This window comes from Doryrhamphus excisus, linkage group LG2 (genome assembly GCF_037039965.1).
Source record: "Doryrhamphus excisus strain RoL-2023G ecotype Guam linkage group LG2, RoL_Dexc_Guam_v1.1, whole genome shotgun sequence".
NCBI classification, from domain to species: Eukaryota; Metazoa; Chordata; class Actinopteri; order Syngnathiformes; family Syngnathidae; genus Doryrhamphus; species Doryrhamphus excisus.
In genome coordinates, this window is record NC_136358.1 from 8,411,519 (window position 1) to 8,435,775 (window position 24,257).

A 24,257-nucleotide genomic window follows, 5' to 3' on the forward strand; every position below is an offset into this window, starting at 1 on the left:
ATCTGTGTGGAGGAGTGGGCCAAGATCCCTCCTGCAGTGTGTGCAAACCTGGTGAAAAACTACAGGAAACGTTTGACCTCTGTAATAGCAAACAAAGGCTACTGTACCAAATATTAACATTCATTTTCTCAGGTGTTCAAATACTTATTAGCAGCTGTATCACACAAATAAATTGTTAAAAAATCATGCATTGTGATTTCTGGATTTTTCTTTTTAGTTTATCTCTCTCACAGTGGACATGCACCTACGATGAAAATTTCAGACCCCTCCATGATTTCTAAGTGGGAGAAATAGCAAAATAGCAGGGTGTTCAAATACTTATTTTCTTCACTGTATCTCATGGTACCGATCTTTCCAAATGCTAATCATGATGATTGGTAGTGATTTAGCCTCCATTGTGTCTCCTTTGGTTTCCTAAATTAATAACAGCATTTTAAATACCAAGTTACAGGGAGCATTATCTATGATTGTAGCGTTGCGTCGCTGACAGATTATTACCAGGACTGGCGCACCAAGCAGATGTTGACAACATTGTTACAACAATGCTGTTATGAGGTGACCCAGCAGCCCTACCAGGCAAGTTGTTTGATAACATTACACGACCCCACGTGGCCAATCTGCCAGACTATTATTAGATATCGGATGTTACTTATAAACACCCCACTGAACACACCACGGGGGGGCCGGAGGGCTGCTTCTCTCATTTCATAGCCTTTAACATATTTGGTCTAAATACTGTCTGGCTGCGCTCCTGGGAGAGGACAACAACATTCCAGGAATCCTGTGTTCCATCATAAACATCTACCAGGTCATACGTGACCTCAGGAAGTGTCATCTGGGAGTGTGCGTGATGAGGGATGGATACTTAGCGAGCCGCCTAAAGCCAATACATTATACATGCATCGCTTGCAGGCAAAGCAGAATGGGAGCTAATAATGGAGAGAATATGGAAGCGAAAGCATGCAGCTATTTAATAGACACCAACAGTAACTTTCAAAATATTCATGGGAAATGCTAAATGATGTTGAAGTTGAATCGATCCGATTATCTATCATATTGATAACAAGGGTTCTCTGAGTATTGAATGATCATTCGTTTATGTTTATTTTTATATTTTAATATCTGTGTTTTTCTTTTTTGTTCGTATTGTAACATTGTTGATATTGATATTGTACATACAATCATCCCTCGCCACTTCAAATTCGAATTTAAAGATTTTTAAAACATATACTCCTAAATCCTGCTGGTTCGTGATTGAAAACGGGCTATTATTACTTAAAAATATACTCATGGGAGCAAATTGTATATCATTTTTGACTAAACTAAGTATTTTCAAGCATAAAAATGCCTAAATCAACTACAAAACCTATACAGTCATTCCTCTAACACTGGTTTTCCAAAATATAAATAAATGATGTTGTTTTGCGGTTGAATACAATGGTTGAATAACCATACTTATTTACTGTTATGTATTTTTTTGCATAAATTGCAATAAATAAAAGTCCTTGTTATGTATATTGTTTGCAAATCTGTGAAGAACCAAGAAAATAGCTCTTTTTGTTTGAACCCACATAATCTGCAAAATATGAGCAAAAGCAATGGATCATGTGACTGACAGGTGTGTTTTGTTGCTCAGGTGTGTTGAATGGCATTGCTTATTCAATCAATAAATAGCACTGAATGTCTACACACAGTTTCAGATTGGGTAGGTGATGTTTTGCCTGTGTAGATTGTATCAAAATGACAATACTGTCTACGGGTGAAAAACAAGCAATTGCGGATCTGAGAGAAGATAGAAAATCAATAAGAAGCATTATACAAACATTGCTCATAGCCAGTACAACCATTTGGAATGTACTATTCTTCTTACTTCTTGTTTCTGTCTTCTTGAGGAAATTCCAAATGGCTGTACTGTACAGGCAATTGATCACTGTTTGTGTAATGGTCCTGACTTATTTTCCATCTTCTCTCATATTCACAATTGCTTTTATTTTCTAGCCTTAGGTGATAAAATAAACAGGAAATTGTTGATATTGTCAACAATTGTAAAGAATAAACATCAACCGACTGTTATGGAATTGAAATGAAAACAATAAAAAGGGTTACCAATGAGATCGTAGAACCGCTGATGTACATCAGTAATTTATCATTCTAGACTGATACATTTTCTAACAAAATGAAAAGAGATTAAGTGGTTCAGATCAGACCAAACCAGCTTCCTTAATACCACAATTTTCGACAACAATTTACAAGCTATACAATAACAGGTTGAAGACATCTATTAATAAGAATGAATTACTCGCAGATAGTCAATAAGGATACAGAGCTAATATTTCAACCTCCATGGCACTGACTGAAATTACCAACGCCATAGACCACAGAAAGTGTGCAGCTGCAGTATTTATGAATTTGACAAAATAGAAGAACAAAATTAGAAAAGTAGAGAAAGAGAGGATTAGTTTTGAATTGGGTTAATAGCTACCTAGCTTACAGGAAGCATAATATTACATGTGGAGTACCCCAGGGGTCTATACTGGGACCAAACTAATTCAAGTGGTATATTAATGACATTTGTACTATTACATGTGGAGTACCCCAGGGGTCTATACTGGGACCAAACTAGTTCAAGTGGTATATTAATGACATTTGTACTATTACATGTGGAGTACCCCAGGGGTCTATACAGGGACCAAACTAGTTCAAGTGGCATATTAATGACATTTGTACTATTACATGTGGAGTACCCCAGGGGTCTATACTGGGACCAAACTAATTCAAGTGGTATATTAATGACATTTGTACTATTACATGTGGAGTACCCCAGGGGTCTATACTGGGACCAAACTAGTTCAAGTGGTATATTAATGACATTTGTACTATTACATGTGGAGTACCCCAGGGGTCTATACAGGGACCAAACTAGTTCAAGTGGTATATTAATGACATTTGTACTATTACATGTGGAGTACCCCAGGGGTCTATACTGGGACCAAACTAGTTCAAGTGGTATATTAATGACATTTGTACTATTACATGTTGAGTACCCCAGGGGTCTATACTGGGACCAAACTAGTTCAAGTGGTATATTAATGACATTTGTACTATTACTTTCTAACTTGTACATGCACTACTGTCACTTGTGCTGTAGTGTTGTATTTCATTGTAAATTGTGAGCATGTTCAAAGACAAATTGAACCATTACCTAACATTCCCATGTAATACAATTGAATTAATGTATTATCTTGTTGTTATTGTTATAACATCTTATATTGTTGTATTTACATAAAATCTCCACAACATCCCTTTCAGCTGTCCCAAAAACAAACCTGCAAATGTTTATATACGTAGTCAGTAGGCCCTATTGTTTAGCCTTGCAATGCCTGGGTTTTGTAAATAAGTCTGTCCATATCCACAAATGTTCTTGTTTCACATCAAAAGTAGGTGAAATCCCTAATGGATTTTTTGTGTGTTTCTTAAAATACCTACAAGAGGTAAATAGGACTTTATTGTGGAATGCACGCATCAAATTAAATTGCCAAGTTGCTGTGTGTTTGTGGTAATTTTACAATGTTGGGTCATCAAAATAGCATATGCACCTTGCACATTACACAGAGATTCATTCTCTGGGATTTGTTTGCCATCTAAAGGTGTAAATGTTCTTGATTGTGGGGTTATAAGTGGCTGTTAATATGATTTATTGTTCTGGACTCTGTGGATCTAAATAGCCTTAGGATTTATTGTAGTATGTTAACTATAGGGAACATTAGTCTAGCCAGACGGTATTGTGTGGAATGTACCACATAATTAAGGTTCATTTGCATTGGAATGATTTGGACCTCAACAAATACACAAATGTGACTTGTACAAGTGCTACATCAAAGATGATGTTTTCAGAATGGTTTTGCTTAGCTAATTTAACCACACACAATATTGGAAGAACCTCTCAGTGTGACGCAGTGCAGTACAAAAGGATGTTCTCCCATTTAGACAGTTGCTAAGGAATATCATTCTGGGATTGCTGTCTCTCTATTGTGTCTTGCCCCTATGTGGGTATGCCAATACTGCCCTTTTGCCCACTATAACAGAAGGCTGGCAGGATATGACATTTCACTGGCTACAAGCGTTAAAAAAAAGAGGACAAAATGCTAACACAGACCCCCCTTCTTTCTCGTTTCATTCTGTGGATGGCTGACAAAAAAACCTCTCTTTGTCCCCTCTTCACCTTTTCTTCTGCATGCTGACACACAAACTTCCTCCACTTCCCATTTTCCTACTCCGCTTTTCTTGTTGTTTTCTCTCCAAGCGATGCTGCATCATAAACACTCCATATCTTCTTCCCCCCCGGGCGGACTAGAGAGGCTGCTTTTTAATGCAGGCCAACTGTCACAAAGAAATTACGCACGCACGCCCCGAGCTGTGTGACCAACAACCTGTACGCCGCTCTTGATATCAGCAGAAAACACAGAACACTGGCAACTCGCGGGCAAACACCCACACCACTGACTTGATATTGGTGCGCCGCCATTATTGTCATTGTTATTTCATTTTGGATGACCCACAGTGTTTGGTGCAAACAGACTCCTCTGGTGGTCTCTCCCTCCACCTTGCTGCACCTCTCTGTCTATCCTTTTCTTCGCTGCCTTGCACTGGAAGGATGGATGGGGAGGAGCGGCATGTCTGCACGAGCTGATAACGCCAGACCGAAACAGAGAGACACACACGGATGCATCACATACAAAAAAGGAGCTTGCTCCGGTGTGGGCTGGAGAATCTATTAGGCACATACTGCATGTGAGGGATAAGATGAAAGAAGTGCAAAATTAACAAGATGACAGACGGAATAAAGATGAGCAAAGAAATGGTGGTTGAAGAGCTGAGGGTCAGGAGGGAGCGGTGATGAAGACAAGAGGAGGAAGGATGAGAAGTGGAGGGTGGTGCACTAACATGTGTACCAGGAGAGAGGCAAAGTGGCTGTCGGGTGATGGCAACGTTACGCAGTAAGCATTTCAGTGTGCAGCTTTGATGTGTAGTAAGAATACAAGAGCAGCTACATATGGTGGCCTGGTGATATAAATCACACAGGCCACATCTGCAGTCCCCTCGCCATCTTTTTCCATCTGTAACAGCAGCTGACATTAATGCCTGGCTGCCATATCGAAAGTGATAAATATTGATCAAGACAGCTGCGTCTGTAATAGAAAAGTGGTCCAACACTAGTGTTGTTGGCTAAACTAATTGCGTGCTTAATTAAATCCCTGTCACTTATCACAACGACCACCAGCTGATGCATCGTGTTTTTCCCTCACACGCACACAGAAAAAACATCATGCGGCTCATGTCATGTTTATCGCGCAGTCGTCGGGGTACAGACGGGACTTTGACAATGGTGGCCCCCCATTAGCATGCAGCGGACTGCGCTGAGTGGTCGCGCTCTCGACACGACGTGACTGCTGTCACTAATATGGAATTTTAAAAGTGCCCAAGACAATGAGGTTGCAGACACGTCGCTGCGGCAGGAAATTGGGCTCAGGAGGAGAAAGTTTGACAGCGTCTGTGTAAAGAGTCAATCAAGTGGTCATTTTATCACAAGCTGCTATGCATTCGTGTGACATGGACAACAAATGCATTTTCAATATGTGCTTTTATTTCACTTGACAAGGTTAGAGGATGAAGGTCTTCATCCTCACTGCCGCTGTTATTTGGAGAATATCTTGACATTGCTGTACAATAAACACCCGGCTGTGGCATCATGAGGAGTCATTAATGCCATAGTGTGTCATTTAGTGACTTGTGGGTTAAAACATGCCTTTGAACACTGGAACTTTGATTGAAAAGGTGTGAAGTACGATCATTTCCTGTGTGTAAGATGCTTTGAACCCTGCAACAGAGACAGTGCCACTGAGGAAAAGACAGGAAGCAGAACTGGAGGTAGCAGGGATGAGGATGCTGAGGTTCTCATTGGGGGTGACCAGGATGGATAGGATCAGGAACGAGTACATCAGAGGGACATTACATGTTAGCAGCCTTGGAGATAAAGTCAGAGAGGCCAGAATGAGATGGTTGGGACATGTCCAGAGGAGAGACAGTGAACATATTGGTAGAAGGATGCTGAGTTTAGAGCTGCCAGGTAGGAGGCATAGAGGGAGACCAAAGAGGAGGTTTAGGGAAAACCCGAAAGAGAAGGAAGAAGCTGCTTTGTACCATGCATTTTATACGGTGTTACAGGTAATTTATGGCTAAAAGAACTACAGTTTCCATGATGCTTCGAGACCTGCTTCTGGGAGCACCGAATTGGATGAGTAGATGCGGATATCATGGTAATGGTAATGGTTTTATTTCATTTGAACATGCATCAGATTACAATTGAGTGCATCACATAATCAGTTCACAGTTCCACATGTCCAAAAGGAGTAGGAAGAAGCAAAGCTTATTAAATCCTACCCCTCCATCTGGTACTTTTACAATCAGTAACTGTTACATTTGTTCACTTCCTGCTTTCCTAATATAGTTTAAGTTTTTTTTAATTTTATTTTTGTCACGTACCGAAGTACGAGGTGATATGACCATACAATGACATAATGTGTACCATAGTAAGTGTCAATATAGTGATACATATAGCACATCATGACTGGTTCAAGACTCTTCATCCTTGTATTTAGCAAACATCAACTGCTTGTATTGTTTCTTGAATTGGCTCATCATTGTGCACTGTTTAAGGGTCTTACTAAATCCATTCCATAGTTTGATTCCACATACTGAAATGCTATGGCTTTTTAACGTAGTCCTAGCATATAAGTGTTTCACATTTAGTTCTTCCCTGAGATCATATTTCTCCTCTCTTGTAGAGAAGTATTGGATGACATTTTTAGGTAATTGGTTGTTTTTAGCCTTATGCATGATTTTAGCTGTTTGAAAATTAACCAAATCAGCAAGTTTAAGTATTTGTGATTTTAGAAATAAGGAGTTAGTATGTTCTCTGTAGGCGGCATTGTGAATTATCCTTACTACTCTTTTTTGCAGTACATTTAACAAGTGAAGATTGCTTTTATAGTTATTACCCCATATTTCCACACAATAAGTAAGATATGGTAGAACCAATGAGCAATAAAGAGTGTGCAATGATTTCTGATTGAGAACAAATTTTGCTTTGTTCAATATTGAAATATTTCTGGCCACCTTATGTTGTACATTTGTAATATGAAGTTTCCAGCTAATATTTTCATCTATTGTGATCCCCAGAAATTAATTTTAATATCATGTTTTGAAATCTTATGCTTTGATTGTGTTTTGAGCTGACAAATCTTAAGTAAGTTTGATCACGTGTAGAATTCTTCTGTTTGGACTGCTCGTCTCATCATCGGAGCTAAAGAAGGACGCTGGGAACCTTTAGTGTAGGTAGGTTTACAAGATTTAAAGTGTGGCTTTCCTTATAGTGTGTTTCCAAAGGCTGGACTACAGCGTGGTGAAGAGGACAGTTTAATATTTATTTACCAGTACACGCCATAGTTCAGAAATTATGAAAAAAATAATCTCAAAAAGTACAGAGGTAACTTTACTAAAATGTCCCCAAAGTATGACATTTTTTTTCTCCAAATAATAACAGAGAGATAAGGCCTGCATGCTAACATGCTGAATGAAATGCTTGCTGTGATAATTTGCATCCTTAGCTTCCCTCTAGCCAGCAACCTGATATCCCTCCTGCTGAATAAACACACGCGCACACACACAATGTTCCTAAATGAAGTGTGGCTGTTTTGTGCAAACTGTGCAAAAAGACAACAACAACAAAAACACACGAGCCTCCTCTAATATTCCCGACACTCCCTACAGTTATGGGCATTAGGATAAGCATACAATAAAACATATTTATAGCACAGTGAGCGAGAAGAAAATGATTGCAAAATGGACGGATTGAGCACGGATGAGGAAATGAGGACAGCGCAGACAAATGGAGACAAATCTTATAGACAAACAGTTGGGAAAGAATGAAAAACGGCCAAGGCTGTGGAAGAAAGGAGGTTTATTGCAAAATGAGGAAACAAGAGAGAAGGTGAATATTGAGGATGTGATTCTGACTTGAAAGGGGCGGCAGCGAGGAAAAACCAAGACAAGACAAATAAGGAGATTTCCATAAGGAAGAATGGAAGAGGTAAAAATAAACTGAGAGGGGTAGGGGGGTTGACAGAAGAAGAGTGTAAATATTAGATGGGCCGGGGGGAAAAAAAACGTGAAGGGAAATCATCAAGACAGGAGGACGCTATAGGAAGCAGGAGAGCTCACTTAAAGAGATAGCGCAAACAAAGCCATGCACGTGACTGACACGAGGAGACAAAGGAAGTAAAAGGATGGAGAAGATGAGGATTGACTACAACAACGCTGGAAAGCGCCGCGCCAATGAGCAGATAGAAAGTGAAAACACAGGCGATGATAGATGAGGGGAACGCTCTGGCAAAAACAACACGAATGGCAGAGGCAGCAGACAGGCTCACTTACACACAAACACACACCTGTATCTAAAAGTCTAGCCAACTTCTATAAATAAAATGGAAAGTGCAGCACGATAGGACAGTCATTACAGCAGAGGGAAATATGCTGAGCGATTAAAAACAACATGTTAGTGCCGGCTTTATGGTCGACAGCAGGGCGTTCTGCATTAACTGTCAACCGTTTGCATAAACAAAGACAAGCGGAAAACTAGCACACGCTCATCTCCTTTATAATCTTTCTTATGAATCTTGCTTTTTATTGTAATCTGCGACATGATCCAATTTCCTCAAAAGAAATAATCACATCACATCTAATTTTGCACAATAAATGAAACTCCTCGCAATGACTGCATCGGTCGGAGCATCCAAAAGGAATCTATTCAGCTGATTGCTTCCTCTAATCGTTCGCCAGTCCTCACACAATAAAGGATCATTTCGGGGGTGTAGGGCAGTCACGCATTGGTGCATGTTTCAGAATTTTCCATTACGGTCACAAATAACCACAAATAGTCTCAGTGTATTGACGTGCACGTGCACAAAGCAGCGTGAAGACAGCATGAACATTAATCACCAATTTCAACTGTCAAATATTTGCAATTAAAACGTCTGGCTCTGTATTATTAGCAACGATTTTTGTGCAAGCGCTCTATCATTAGTAAAGATTTCTGCCCGGATGAAATTGTCCAGGTGCTCGGGTGAGGTGGCCAAATGGACAACAGCCCACAAAGGTATGAGCAGAGAAGTGAGGGTAGAGCACACCAAAGGTGTCACTGTGCTAATTTGCACCAATAATTACCTTGGCCATGAGTGGCACACAGACATTGGAAAGAAAGCTAACATTATCTCGCCATGGAAACCTGCACTGCCGCTCTCTGCTCACGTCTTGAGCGTTGGAACGTGTAACCTTCTCAATGTTAACGTGACACCTTGTAAGGGCTCACTGACCTCAAAAAGCCTCAAAATATCCCTCTTTCCAAAGAGTGGAAGCCACAATCTTTATATTTTCCCCTTCCTTTGGTCAATACATCCTGAGTTGTGCGGTACTAACATACATAAAACATGATGCTGTCAATACATCATAAGGTGTCACATATTGACTGATGGATGCTAATGCGCCAGGATGGACAGGATTATTAGGAGGTGGGGGTCAAATAGCGTCTCTTAACATAGGAAGGGACGATGCATGATGCATTGCAGGGGTCTTCAATTCAAATTGTGTTCGGTCCGTTTATGCAAATGTTTTCACGTTGAAGACCCAAACCTCATTTTGCCTTAAATTGCATCAGTCAGACTGGCTCATAAGAATACGAAATGTAATAATGAAACCCTGCACATCTCCCTATTGTTTCAATACAATGCAATTGACTTGGCACACAACAGAACCAAATGTGACAAAATAATGGAAGGTTTGACTACAAAGATTACAGTAAATAATAATAACAATAGTAATTGATTGTCATTTTAAAATAAAACCTGTTAAATTTCAGATTTTGTTATTGTTTGCTTGATTTTGTCACACAATTCCTCTTTCTGTTATACATTTGACTTCTTTGCAACTCTCCCATCAGTGACAGATTTGTACACGGTATGTTTTCTCCCAATATCCACCATATGTTATGAGATTTTTCCTACTGGGCTACGTTATTATGCACGCTCTCCGAGCGTGATCACACTTGGGTGAAGTGTCGCTTGGGTGGACACCCCCCCTCCAATGATCTGTTTTGTCTGGTAATGACGCCTCACATTGCCGCTTTTGACCAACATATATCGGCTTGTCCATTCACTTTCCTTACTCTGAAGCCAGCCATGGTTCTTTCATTCACTTCTCAGGAAGTAGAGAAACAATTTCATTGAATGACATCACCGTGTTTGCACGCAATAGAAGTCATTACGTCCGCATCCACCACTGTAAGTCCGTATCTGAACCGAGGTCCGCTATTTGGTCATGGCTGATGTATGGGATAAATTATGAGGCAACAGTTTTTCTTTAAATATTCCAATTTTGACTGTCAAAACAATGATGACTGAGCTAGTCCTGCTTCTCTCGCTCTCTCCAGGCGGGGGGGAAACACTGCAAGATTAAGGATTATGCTTCTCTCCAGAGCTACATGCTTTGCTTGGGGTAAAACAAACGCACTGAATAGTAGCAGGATGGGAGGGAGAGGAAGTGAAATGAGATGCCGGGTGTCAGGAGGAGGCGGATAATAGGAACACGGAGGAGAGAGGAACAGCAGGAATTGGCCTTATTACTTGCAACCGAGGAGGTGGGACAGCGGTGGGAGCAAAATGAGGGAAAGGGAGGAATGGAGGAACGCTAGAGAGAATGAAGGAATGTAAAAGAGCAAGAGAGACAAGAGGCAGAGAAGTGTTTTTCATTACCTGTCTATGGGCGCGTAGGGAACGGAGACATCTGAACTTAATCAGTATTGAGAAATGGAATGTGGAGAGGGATTGATGAAGAGACAAAAAAAAGGAGGGATGGACAGCAGTACAGACGGATAGCAGCCATGTTTGTGGCGATCCACTTAGCAAGTATAAGAGCAGGATCACAGTTCACAGAGATGATGTGTCAAGAGCTTGTCGGCACATCCTCTCAATGTGACGACAGAAAATGAAATTAGAATAGAAAATGTCAAGGTGTCGCTTTGATGCTCCTCCTCCTCCTCCTCGATCTGTTTCTCTCTCTCTTTTCCCTTCCCACCCTGCTGCCGTGCAATCCACCCGTCCCCGTTATTCCGTTTCTGTCAACACGGCTGACACCACTCTCATGCAATGACATCCATCACTCCTCATACCTCTGTTTACTCTTATTACCACCTTTACACGCCGTCTATTATACCCTGCATTTTGAGCACCTCGCTTTTGGAAAAGCATTGCTAAGCACTGAAAGGCTTCAATTCCAAAGACCATTATTGGTCTGAAGTCATTTTAAATATACATGTGGCATTAACTAACACATAATAACCAATTTTATTGGAAGATGCATGGCATGCAGTCACAAACTTAAAGGTTTCATGATATATTATACTAGTTTGCCACCATAATGTATTGTGAGTGTAGTGTTATTTTTGCAGAATAACATTGAAAGGCATATTTCTTTGGTTGGATGTAGGTCTGTCATGATAATTGATTAATTGAATGATAAAGTTGATAAATTGACATGTGCATGAATGTTTGGTTTTCTCTTCTCTCTCTTTACCGCACAGGCTGGATGATAAGAGGGTTCAATCTGCTCAGTGGTGAAATTAGTTACTTCTCCATCACATTTCACATTGGCTGTTGAAAATTCGGCTCCGTATTAATAACGGTAGTTCCCCATCACTGTTCCCAAACTGCTCTCTCATGGCTGCTTGTTGTTTATATGGGCCACCACACGGGGGTCGGCCTCTCAAAGACGGTTGGACGAGGAGTGTCAAAAAAGTACTAGAGCGCCACCGCCTGTACAAAGTACATTTAATTTCACATTGGCAGATGAAAATTCGGCTCTGTAGCTACAGCAGTAGTTACCCCTCACTGTGCCTGGACTGCGCTCTCATGGTGTGGGGAGCTCACATGGGAAGTGTGGAAAAAAGGAATATATTCAAAAGCAAACCATCAAAAAAAATAAATAAATAAAATAAAACCATCAACTGTACTAGTACTACCTTAATATTTTCCTCTCCTATTTTTTTATTTTATCATTTATTGAATTTTATAGGAATTTTACCATTGAGAAATAAATTTTGATCCAATGTTCTTGCATTATTATGCCATATAATTCATGAAAAAATTGTCTAAAAAATGTGGTTATTGCGACAGGCCTAGTTATGTATGCTAGAATGTTGATTTTTTTTTTTTTTGTCACTTCTTCTGGGACTGAAGGAGGATGACTATGTGACGTTACACCATTTGAGGGAATGGAGGACACATATGTTAGCAACACTAGCATAGCAACTGTATGTGAGGTACAGTCCCAGCTTTACAGTTATCGCAACATTGTGCTATGTTAAGCCCATGTGCTTACACATCTGTAGCTGACTGACAGCAGATCTGTATTTTAATGTGTAGTGAAGCCTGCTTTTTCTCTCACCTTTAGTAGATCATAAACAGACCCAAGGCACATGCTACTGTTAGAACATTGACCACAGCCTCATTAAAAAGTGCATTTTGCATAATTGGGGACCTTTATATGAATAATTTCATTATTATTGTGGTAGTATTGAACTGCACTCCTACGTGCTACACTCAATTTACTCTCTTGCATTCTAGCAGGTCCAAAAGCCACACAGGAGTAACACATACCGTCAGTCAATCAAGCAACTGACCCTGTCCTCCTTTGACTGGTAAATGACCTTGTCGCTGCCCTTTATGAATCATTTATCCATCCATTGCTCATATCCTCGCCATTCCTGCGTTTGTGTGTTGATTGTGTTTGGCTCATTCATAATGTATGGCAACTGGGGAGGTTTTCACTGTGTCAACACGTTTCATAACTCAACAGCATGGCAAAATGGTGCAGGGGAGAAAGAAGCGGGAGGAGGAAAGAGATGGGGGGTCCAGATAGAGGGATGAAAATAGGCGAGGATGTGGGGGTGGGGAGGGGCTTGGTGAAAGCGGCGATGGGGGCGAAGATAAAAGATGAGGAGGATACAAAGGATGTGGAAAAATATGTACGTCTTTTTAAGCGTCTTAGTGTGTGTGAGGGAAGAGGGAAAGAGAAGCCGAGAATACGGGCAGGAAAGCAGGCAGAAAAGTCATGCGAGTGGAAAGGTCACAAGCTATTTCACGGCCTCGTTGCTCTGCTTTTTTTTCCAGCATCTGTAAACTCTCACAGCCTGAAAGCGACAATGGCCTACAAGCCAATAGAACAGCCATCTGATCTACACGCTGTACCGATTCTCTGATGATGCTGGAATATATGCGTTAATGACAACAACGGCGTGGTGGTAATTGAAGTACTTAACTAAACAAACGTGGAGCATAAATGATTGAAATGAAGCTGTGCACACATAAAAAGGGTCCTCTCACTCCAATAGACTGATGATTTGTTTTATAGCAAAGCCAATAACGCGCGGCAAATTAAATCATATTTCAAGGAGACAAACAACGCAATGGCTACGTTTCATTTATGGCATCCACCACCGCACTGACTCCACTTGGCAGAAGAAGTACAGTATACCTTGTTGGAACCACACTTAACAAGCAACACCGTGTACGTAATAAGTTTTACTCCTCTGCAATCCCGTCTGAGGTCAAAACTGCCATTATCTCTAATAACAGATAGCTGTTTTGCTTTTATTGACTCTTAGCGGCTTTCATTAGCATTTAATTACCTGAAAAACAAATGGAGTATAAAGAAATAAACAACTGAAGCTGAGTCATAAAGACAAGGATGAGAAAATGCACCATTAAAACAACGTACATATAAACACAACCAAAATGAGGCCTACCTCAATCCTGCCGGTGTCAGGCTGGAAGCCCCTGGCCGGGTCTTCGGTGGTCACCCTGCACTGGATGGCACAGCCGTTGACTCGGATCTTGTCCTGTCTGATGCCCAGTTCTGGAAGGCTGCGACCCGAACACACGTTCAGCTGGGCGTGCACCAGGTCCACGCTGAGGACAGATACAAATAGAGCCTGCTGGAAATTGTGTCTCCATCTTTTTTTACTACAACACCACGAAGTAGTGCAAACGAGACACAAATCAAGATAGAGAGGGTGTAGATTTGCCGTGGATGGGTGACTTTTTGGAGCACAAATGAATGTGCAACGCATGAAAGGATATAAATCCCACATGAATACCCCGTCGAATACGAAACAAATTAGATTAAAACATAACAAAGGTGTAATTTGATCATGCAGAAAGAACGACTCCTGATAGCAAATCCAGTTTGCATTCAAAGGCGAGTCTCTTCTTTGTTTCATTAGAGCAGAGGATGTGCTGTTATCAGGTTGGAGACTCCCATGCCTGTCAAGAAATATTTTATTTGCAATGACAAATAACAGAACTGTCCAACAGCTCATGCGGCTCCTCTGCTTGAAATGCAGAATTTTACAGCAAGAATGCCAAACAGTAGCTCATTCATTATACAAATTCTTATTCAGTCCTGATCCAGCATGAGAAAGAAGCCAAGAGGAACAGTGGGTGGTTATTTGCTAACAATTCCAAGATGGAACCTGACTTTAAAAAAATAAAAATAAAAAATAGTGTCCGGGTAAAACTACATGACCTATCAACAAGAAAAAAATGCACACTCTTGCCAGACTCCAGAAGGTGCTCACAATGCGGAGAGCATCTTGGCTGCAGTTGCACACACCTCTCAATTAGCGCTTGTTCACATTCTGGCCAAACAGAAGGACAATTATGCTTCAGTCTGGTGTGAAATGTGTTGGTGGACAAAGCAGATCCATGGAGTGCACGGACAGACGCCAACGTCTTGTTTTTGTTTCAGCTTTTGTTCATGTTCATGTTGACGTAATGACATGACACCGGGAACCAAATGTGACCATGACTAGGTGGTTTTGTCACAGTTTGTTTATCATTAGCTAGGAATAAATATGAAAATGAATTAATTTTCTACCGCTTATCCTCACAAGGGTTTCGGGGGCGTTGGAGCCTATCCCAGCTGTCTGGTCGCCAGCCAATCACAGGGCACATATAGACAAACAACCATTCACACTCACATTCATACCTATGGACAATTTGGAGTCGCCAATTAACCTAGCATGTTTTTGGAATGTGGGAGGAAACCGAAGTCCACGCATGCACAATGAGACATGCAAACTCAAAGATGGCCGAGGGTGGAATCGGTCTCCTAGCTGTGAGACCTGCGCGCTAACCACTCGTCCGCTGTGCAGAATGTATTCTTATTGTTTTCCAAATAGTATTATTGTTATGATTAATTAATTAACATTAATTGTCTTATATTAAAGGGAGAGCATAAACCATCCATCCATCCATCCATCCATTTTCTATACCGCTTAACCTCACAAGGGCATGCTGGAGCCTATCCCAACTGTCTTCGGGCACCAGCCAATCACAGGGCACAAAGAGACAAACAACCATTCGTCAACTATTAGTCAAAACAAATTGACAAAACTATTTATATGCAGTATTCTGGTCACCAGGCATGATGTTACACTGTTGACACATGACATGATGTGGAAGTCTTATGTTTCTGGCTTTTGTCGTCCTTCCCCACTCCATTTGAAACCATTTCTTAGGTGTTGAGCAAACAAACTGGTGGGTACCTTTAAAGCGCTGGCTGTCTCTTCTGTCCCTGAAGTGATTCCGGAGCCTGCACATTACAGCTGAGCAATGTGTTGTAAAGGTGACTATAGGGGTGTTATTTCATGTCTATAGCGCTCTAAAAATGTATGCTCTAAGTAAAAAAATATTCCATGAATTAATATTGAGTGAATTTCACCAAACGGTATACCCTCTTTTATGAAACAAATACAAAAAAAATAGTCTCATCTTATTTACATGACAGGATCTCATTGCTGTCTCTACACCAGTGGTGCCCAATAAGTAGATCGTTATCTAGCGGTCCATCACAAATGGAGTGTGGGTAGAAATAGAGAGAGCCTATCATCCATCCATCACTATGGCATTCGTCATGTGATTGATACACACGGTCTGACACCTTATCTTTTCTGAGACATGGGTCACCATGTACAGTGTGTGCGTATAACCCCAACAAATGACTCAACAATGAGTGGGGCAGCTGGACAAAATAAGAAGCCAAACCTACCACTTCCACACGGAAAGGGAGGATGTGGTTCTCCACAAAGTCAATTTGCCTCACGCAAGAATTAAGTGAGTTCTTCTATCAAATGCCCTTTTGAGATGAATACACCAACTGCTTTATTGTGCATTTGTAATGTCTTCTATTGTATTAATTATTGCCATTGCGGTGGTTCCGGTTTTCCGAAAGCCATACTGAGCTTTGTTGATTATTTTGTATTTATCAATACATTCTTAGGCATGTATTGAAGTTTATTCCAGTATTTTTGAGAACTGAGGCAGAAAGTAGATTAAGTGATAATTAGTAAATATGTGTGTATTGTTTTTATTTATTTTTAATTAGTTTTATTTATGTTCTTTGTCATTGGGACACAGCCGCTTTGAACAGCTAAGCAGATGTACGTGAAGGGTATAATGAATTTAATTAGTATTCATCCATAAAATGCTCAGTAAAGCAGCAACAACAATCCAACACAAAGAGCAAACGGAAATAGTTCCACAATCCAAGGACAGTACACCTGAAGTAAATAGGGGAGTGATTCAAACTAGGAACAGGTGGAAGGGATTAACAAGGCATGTGGAGCCCAAAACAAAGTAAGACAGGAAGTGATTACAAACAGGAACTGATGCATAAACTAACTCACGGATCGTGACATAGTTAGTGATGTCATATAAGTATTAGGTCGCTAGTAGTGCTTTGTTATGATATGTACTACATATGGTATGTATTCTACACGACACAATGGAGGAAGCACCATCATGATCCCTTCAATGGAACAATGAAGTATCAGGTTGTGCAGGGGCGTCAAACAGCAGCGTGCTATGTGCAGAAGTTGCAGGAGGCATCCCTCACAGTAGAGTGCCCTCATCTGTGTGGTAAGGACAGTTTTTTACAATATTCAAATCTCATGTATAGATTTATAGAGTGACCATAAATATGCTGTATAATAATAATCACAATGATAACTATAATAAACAAAAAAAGAGCCAATAAATGACGTCAAATTGATCAATTTAAGCTGAGCTTCCCCACCCCTACGCAACTACTTCATAAAAACGCATCTACTTGCAATAACGGCAGAACAATAAATGAATAACAGTTTAATTTGGCTCCCTAAGAGCAGCATTTTAGCACTAGCCATAAGCATTTGTAAGCACCAATTTACCTGTGCCATTTACAACCATCACTGCGTGAGATCCCCAGAGAGCCCAAATACTGTTTCATTAAACTGTAATCCAATTAAATGGAATTCCCTTATATTCGGTTATGCAAGGGGAAGACATCGTGGGGTATAATGTACAGACGTAGAGGTGGGTCAGCACCTTCATGTCTTGTTCCCCTTTCATTAAATATAAAACATGTCTACATAATATACTAGTGGGTATATTTAGAGCCGTTACATATGAGAAAGCACTTTGCACACACAAACAAACTCACCCTGAGTACATTATAGTGCTACATGGAAATGGCATTAGCCTTATAGCCACACCAGCCAGGAAGTGGTACACATTCAGCACAAATGCACGCACAAATCACGGCGCTAATCGCAGGGAGTTCACACTACAGGCCCTCGGCTAAAAGGCCCATAGAAGGAGAAATAATACGATCAAGAAAAGAAAAATATTGTGCCTCGGTCATGAAATGCAGAGTGACAAAGAGGCGACAGAGAGGAGAGACACCAGATGAAAGATCCACATTTGCGACTGGAGGCGAGGAGCGGGGAAGTGGTGGTGGGAGCGTGGAAGAGGATAAAAAGCTGGTTTCAAAGTGGGAGTGTGGAAAGAGATTGGCCGCACTCAAAAGGGAAGACAAGGAATGAAAGGCAAAGGGGTGGTGGGTGGGAAGAAGAAGAAGATTCCGATGGATGTCCAACTGCAGAGGGAAAGAAGGGAAACGATGACACTAGCTATGCCCTCACTGGCCACTATATTAGGTATGCCCAAATCCCAAACCAGATTGTTTGGACTAGAACCGGTGTACCCAATGAAGTGTTCAATGATTCCGTGTAAAAACCAAGAGTTGCTTCGATGTGCAAGGAAGTTCACCTCAAACTCCTCTCAACTTCCTTCTCACTCCCAGCTAAAAAAAATATATATATATTGGAAAAATGATTTTCTTGCGAAAGTGTGAAGCAGTAATTTCAACACGGCACACATGAAGGAAGGAGGAGAGGAGGGCGGGCAAGACAGATTTGGAACATGGAACATTTCCAAATGGGGGAAGGTGAGGAAGACGGGAAATGAAAGGTTAAAATGTAAATCCACTGCTAATTTTTCAGTTTCACCTTTTCATCCCGGTAAATTCCACCTATTCCCTCTCTTTTATCCTTGCCACCGTGCTACTTCAATCATCTGCTGCCTCCTTGCCCTCGGGAACAGGGCCTTAAAATGCCTTTTTTCCCCCTCATATCCACCTGCTAAAGGGATGTTTCCCCCTCACAAAACCATGTTTCCATTAAAAAAATGCAAACTGTGTGTTTCCAAGTGGAACCTGCTGGAATGGAAAAGTGGCAGAAGTGTCTGGGATGGACGGAGAGGTAAAGTAAGGCTTGAATAAACACAAAGACGACAGCAGAAGTGGAAGAACACGAGACGGTCTATGGAGAGTGAGAGGAGGGTGCAGAGGATGGAGTGAGGATGAATAATATTTTCTTGAAAAAAAAAAAATGTAAAAAGCAGGCGTCAAGGCTCCCCCATCTCATCTTGTGAATTTCATTAGATGGGTTTGGACGGCAAACAAAAGGCAACAGGAGCGAGAGGCGAGGCCTGTGTGATAGAGAGGAGGAAATAAGAAATTGGAGTCACTGTGGCATGAGGATGGCATTTTGACATCAATTTAGCAGGCAGCCAACAGGATTGTGCAGCAGACGCAAACGGAACATGCATGGGAATGAACAGCAGAAGAATCACATGAGTTTTTATTACTAATATGGTTATGGGATGAACAAACCTGCACAATATACAAAGCAGTTTTCCAATTATGCTGGTGGTATTTTTGGCAAAGTTTTTAATAAAGAAGCAGGTCTCCATTCTGTTTTTTGTTTTCCTACAGTATGCCTGGCGATTAGCCTGGTAATTAATGCCGGCTTTCCTTCTTATGAAGCAGATGGGCGGGTGAGAAGGGGAAAGCAAAATAAGCCTGGTGTCCAGAAGGCAGCAGTGAATGAGATGAGGAGTGATGCATATTTCCATTAAAGCTAACTTGCTAGCTGCAGCACTTTTTTTGGCAATATATGGCGACCACATCACATGAAAGCATCATTTTAGGGAGATAATGAATCATTAATGCATCCCACCATGTTAAATTTATGCACCAATAAGCCGCCGCCACCACACAAGGATGTGCCACGCATAATTAACATACACAACAACAAGAGCGTCGTTACAAGGCATCTTTGCACATTTTGTATGGCACACCATGCGCAGCAGACAATACAGATGATTCATTTCTGGGATGATAAAGTAAACAAGTGCTACGGTAACAATGTAGCTACGGTACAAGGAGCATTACATTATTCTCCACTACAGCGGAATCCGCCAACACCCCTCAGAGAGGCTGACTGATGTGAACATAAGCAATTGCTGAAACTATTTAGTTGTGACATGGCTAAATACATAAGGAGAATGGTGATAATCAAGGATTTGTGTTTGTTGACATCATTGTGCATGTCTACATGCTTTCAAGAGATTACAAAAATTGAGAGATTAATGCATTTTAATGTGTAATTTAATTAATGAAATTAATCTTTTTCTCTAATCTCCACTAAAAATTGCCAGGAAAAAAGCGCTCACTTTTAAGTATTTTCATCTAAATTCATTATATTGTTGTACATCTTCAGTCACAGTGTCTTGTAACACGCAGCTTGCAACACCTCTGTTAACTAGGGCTGGGACAATGCGTCAACGTCATTGATGACGTCTACGCAAAAATTTTTAAAAAATGGCTATGACAGGCCGCGGCATCAAGTCGCGAGAAGAAAAGATCAGGCAATAGGATGTCAAAAGTATGAGTCTACTTTACACCTAAAGGTAACCATTCGGTGGTCTTTGACCTATGCAAAATGGAGATGGCGTACCATAAAAGCACTACAGCGATGCACCAGCACCCGGGAGCTGCTTGTGTGGAGGAGAAGACACCGTACGTTGTCAATTTTTTTCCTTTCCTTGTTTGCAATGATTAACCCCGTCATTCGTCCAAACCGCACCACGTAACTTGTGCTCCAGCCTCGCACCCACAAAGTATGTGCCCACTCAAATACACACGGCGTGAGAGTGGTGGTGGAAAACAAGAGGGAAAGTGCTCTTGCAGGATCACACGCAGTTGCTGTTATTTATTTTAATTATTTATTTAATGTTTATATTTGGATTCAGATTGTGGGTTTTTTTGGACAAAAATTTTATTTATTGAAAAAAAGTTTAATTCATTTATTTTTGTTATTATAGGATTCCAATACAATTCCTTTTTGAACTTGTTAATAAAAATATATCGGAAAGAAGAAATGTGTTTTATTCATGGAGATAAATTAGCATTAATTGTCGTATAGGTCAAATTATGGGGAGATAATCCCTAATCAAATCGGATTTAAAAATGAATCGTTAGATTAATCGATGCATCGAAAAACTATTTTCTAGATTAATAGATTACAAAAATAGTCTGAAGTGACACCAATAGCAATCCATCGAGCTAACTGGTTAGCCTCCAAATTATTTATTCTAAATTTAAGAATAGGTTTGAAACTGATTACGTAAAAAGGGCAACGTAAGAAGCCAAAAAAGTACCACTTCCGCATGGACTGGGAGGAGAATATTTATGTATTAAGTCCTGTTGACTGCAAGGATCCATGGATGCGAGCTACCATCCTGTAATGTAAAGAAATGTTTCATCATTGTAACATTGACGCCTCGTAAGCACTACATGTACTGTAACTTGTCTTTCAATATTTTATGACTAATAATTGGCCATAGTAAACCACAAAGCAGAGATCATTTATTAATTAATTAATATTTGCAATTGACGAGAATACTCTGAAACAATGAAATATAATTGTACTACTGATTATATTATATTAATACTGTTGTAGTGGGTTCTAGTCCAATGTGAAGTACAGCTTTTTGTTGAAGCAGATAAATGGATAATGGAAGAGTGCAGACCTTTCATTAAGATGTATGCATTATTTACGCAGGAAATTAAGGACAATTCCCCAACTTGCAAGTGATGAAATGCAACTAGAGGAAAAGTGGAGTCTATTGGCGAAGCTGATGCATGAAATTTACTGTGTCCACTTAACACTAGGGCTGGCTTCGACTAAGGAGTTTCATAGTCAAACCTGATTGGTTAAAACACATCAGTACCTCTATTCATTTAATGACACAGAAGACGCGGAACGTGTCTTGAAAGACAAGAACTTGCAAAAACTTCCAGTTACCAGCCCAATTTATTAAAATTCACTGTCAGGATATCAAATGAAGTTGGTCTAACAGCCTTACCCGTTTTAAATGGCACACCATGTTGGTTGTCGTGTGATATGTAAGAAGCTGCTGACACAAGTTGCACTTCACTTTCTGGAGTCATCTTTAACCTTTTCAAAATACTTTCACACTTTGAATGAATTTTTCATTATGAGAGATAAGTGCATCGATGTTCATGGTCTTCGTAGCGCTCACCTCAGCTGCTTTGGAATGTGCCAATGAAGCAGATGATTTTATTAATGCATGCTAAGTATAGGTCTTCTGTTAAACACACAACATTTTCTATTCTTTCTTAAAGGGGACCTATTATGTCCATTATCGGCCCTTTGCATTGAGTTGTGGACTCCTACAGAGAAAGCTACACACGATAACCCGCACAGAGAGCTTTGTAGATCTTCCAGAATCTGCACCTATTCATCAAATCGGATCAAATAGTCTAATATTCCAAGATATCCCTACTTAACGATGACTTAAACAGATTTGCTGCTTGTTTGGAGTCGGTAAGTCAAAACCTCTGTTTTCAGGTCAAGGTTCGGTTCATTTTGAGTACAGCCAAGTGTTCCCAAACAGACGGTTTTAATGACAGAAGAGGTATTGCAGCCCCTTGGTGCTATCGCTAGCCAAAGGCAAGTCTGCACTGCATTTGTTTGCCGAGGAGACGCATGGCTAAGTTATTCATCGATCCTGTGCCTGACTTAATGTGTACTGTACCGCATGGGAATACGTATATGTGCTCGTCTGTACTGTACCAAGAAACATAATTACAAGTATTTGTAAAGTATTGTGTGATTTTAACTCAAATGATCTTCAGTGGACTTTTACAGCTAACATCAGCAAGGTTTAGAGAGCAAAAAGAAGATCTGCATATTCATGAGCGTTTGGCCTCACTTTCAGCAGGAAACACCTTTTGCCCCTGAACGCAACTCCTCAAAGCTTTTCACCTTTTAATTAATCTGATCGTTTTCTAATTCCATTTAAGTTGAGCTGAACCAAGCTTAGCATCAGGTTACACATCAGGCTGAAGTAGTGTGTGCTTTTTGTTTCACAGAGCAAGTTTAGAGAAGTTTGGTTTGCTCACACTGTAACTCTGATTGATTGGCTTTACTTAATTGTCTAATTAATACCAAAGTGGCTTTGTGTGCCCTTGATTAATAGGAGCACATTAACTAAAACTCAGCATCATGCCACATTAGCTCTAGATTGAGTTTGGGGAAAATGACAAGCACCTTTTCGCCTGGCGGATGTTTTTCTTTATTTTAGGGCCGTCAATTGATTAAAACATTTAATCGTGATTAATCCCATTTAGTCTTTAGTCAGCTCATAATTACTCACAATTAATCATATATAGAAAGACATTTTTATATATAATAAGTGCATGTTTGAAAGATCATTTTAACTCATTCAATCCCAACCATTTTTCATAAGATAATTTTTCAAGGCACACTTGGGCTATATTGACACGGTTTATATATCAAAAGAAAGATTCTATTCCATCTTCTATGCTGCTTTTCCTCACTGGAGTCGTGGGGGTATGCTGGAGCCTAGCCCAGCTGACTTCAGACATTGGCAAAATTCATTCATTCATTCATTCATTCATTTTCTACCGCTTTTCCTCACGAGGGACACGGGGGGTGCTGGAGCCTATCTAAGCTGTCTTTGGGCGAGAGGCGGGGTACACCCTGGATTGGTGGCCAGCCAATCACAAGGCACATATAGACAAACAACCATTCACACTCACATTCATACCTATGGACAATTTGGAGTCGCCAATTAACCTAGCATGTTTTTGGAATGTGGGAGGAAACCGGAGTACCCGGAGAAAACCCACGCATGCACGGGGAGAACATGCAAACTCCACACAGAGATGGCTGAGGGTGGAATTGAACCCTGGTCTCCTAGCTGTGAGGTCTGCGCGCTAACCACTCGACCACTATCATTGGCAAAATATCAAGCAATAAAAGTTTTTTAGTGAAAAGATACATTTCAAGTATAACTTTGAACAGCAGGTCCGACAGAGCAGTGGTTGAATCCAGGTCGGTTTCTCACTTCCAAGCTCATCGAAACACCAATGAAGGAGGGTGCCCACCTGATGCCCATAAGGAAGTTTGAAGCTCACCCCCTCCCACCCACGTCACCATACATCACCACAGCTTCAAAATGACTGATGCATGCATGTTAACTTTCATGCCCAGGCATCTGTATACACGCAGGGATTGATCTACCTAGTCCTACAGCCTCAATGTATGAAAAACGCACAATGTACAACAAGTACAAGGCCCGGTACAGGTACAGACCGAAAGAATGAGATCGCGGATACAGGCGGCTGAAATGAGTTTCCTCCGTAGGGTAGCTGGACTCACCCTAAGAGATAGGGTGAGGAGCTCAGCCATCCGGGAGGGGCTCAGAGTAGAGCCGCTTCTCCTTCACATCGAAAGGAGTCAGTTGAGGTGGCTCGGGCATCTAGTCCGGATGCCTCCTGGACGCCTCCCTGGTGAGGTGTTCCGGGCATGCCCAGCCGGCAAAAGGCCCCAGGGCAGACCTAGGACACGCTGGAGGGATTATGTCTCACAGCTGGCC

General features: G+C 40.8%; 1 protein-coding gene across 1 annotated transcript in view; it reads right to left on the reverse strand.

The window, feature by feature from the left end:
• pcxb (pyruvate carboxylase b) overlaps positions 1 to 24,257 on the reverse strand; it is a 219,111-nt gene that overhangs the window by 128,929 nt on the left and 65,925 nt on the right. The window contains exon 11 of the mRNA XM_058066386.2: positions 13,916 to 14,078. Coding sequence (XP_057922369.2) covers positions 13,916 to 14,078 — 163 coding nt within the window. The remainder of the gene's footprint in view (positions 1 to 13,915; positions 14,079 to 24,257) is intronic.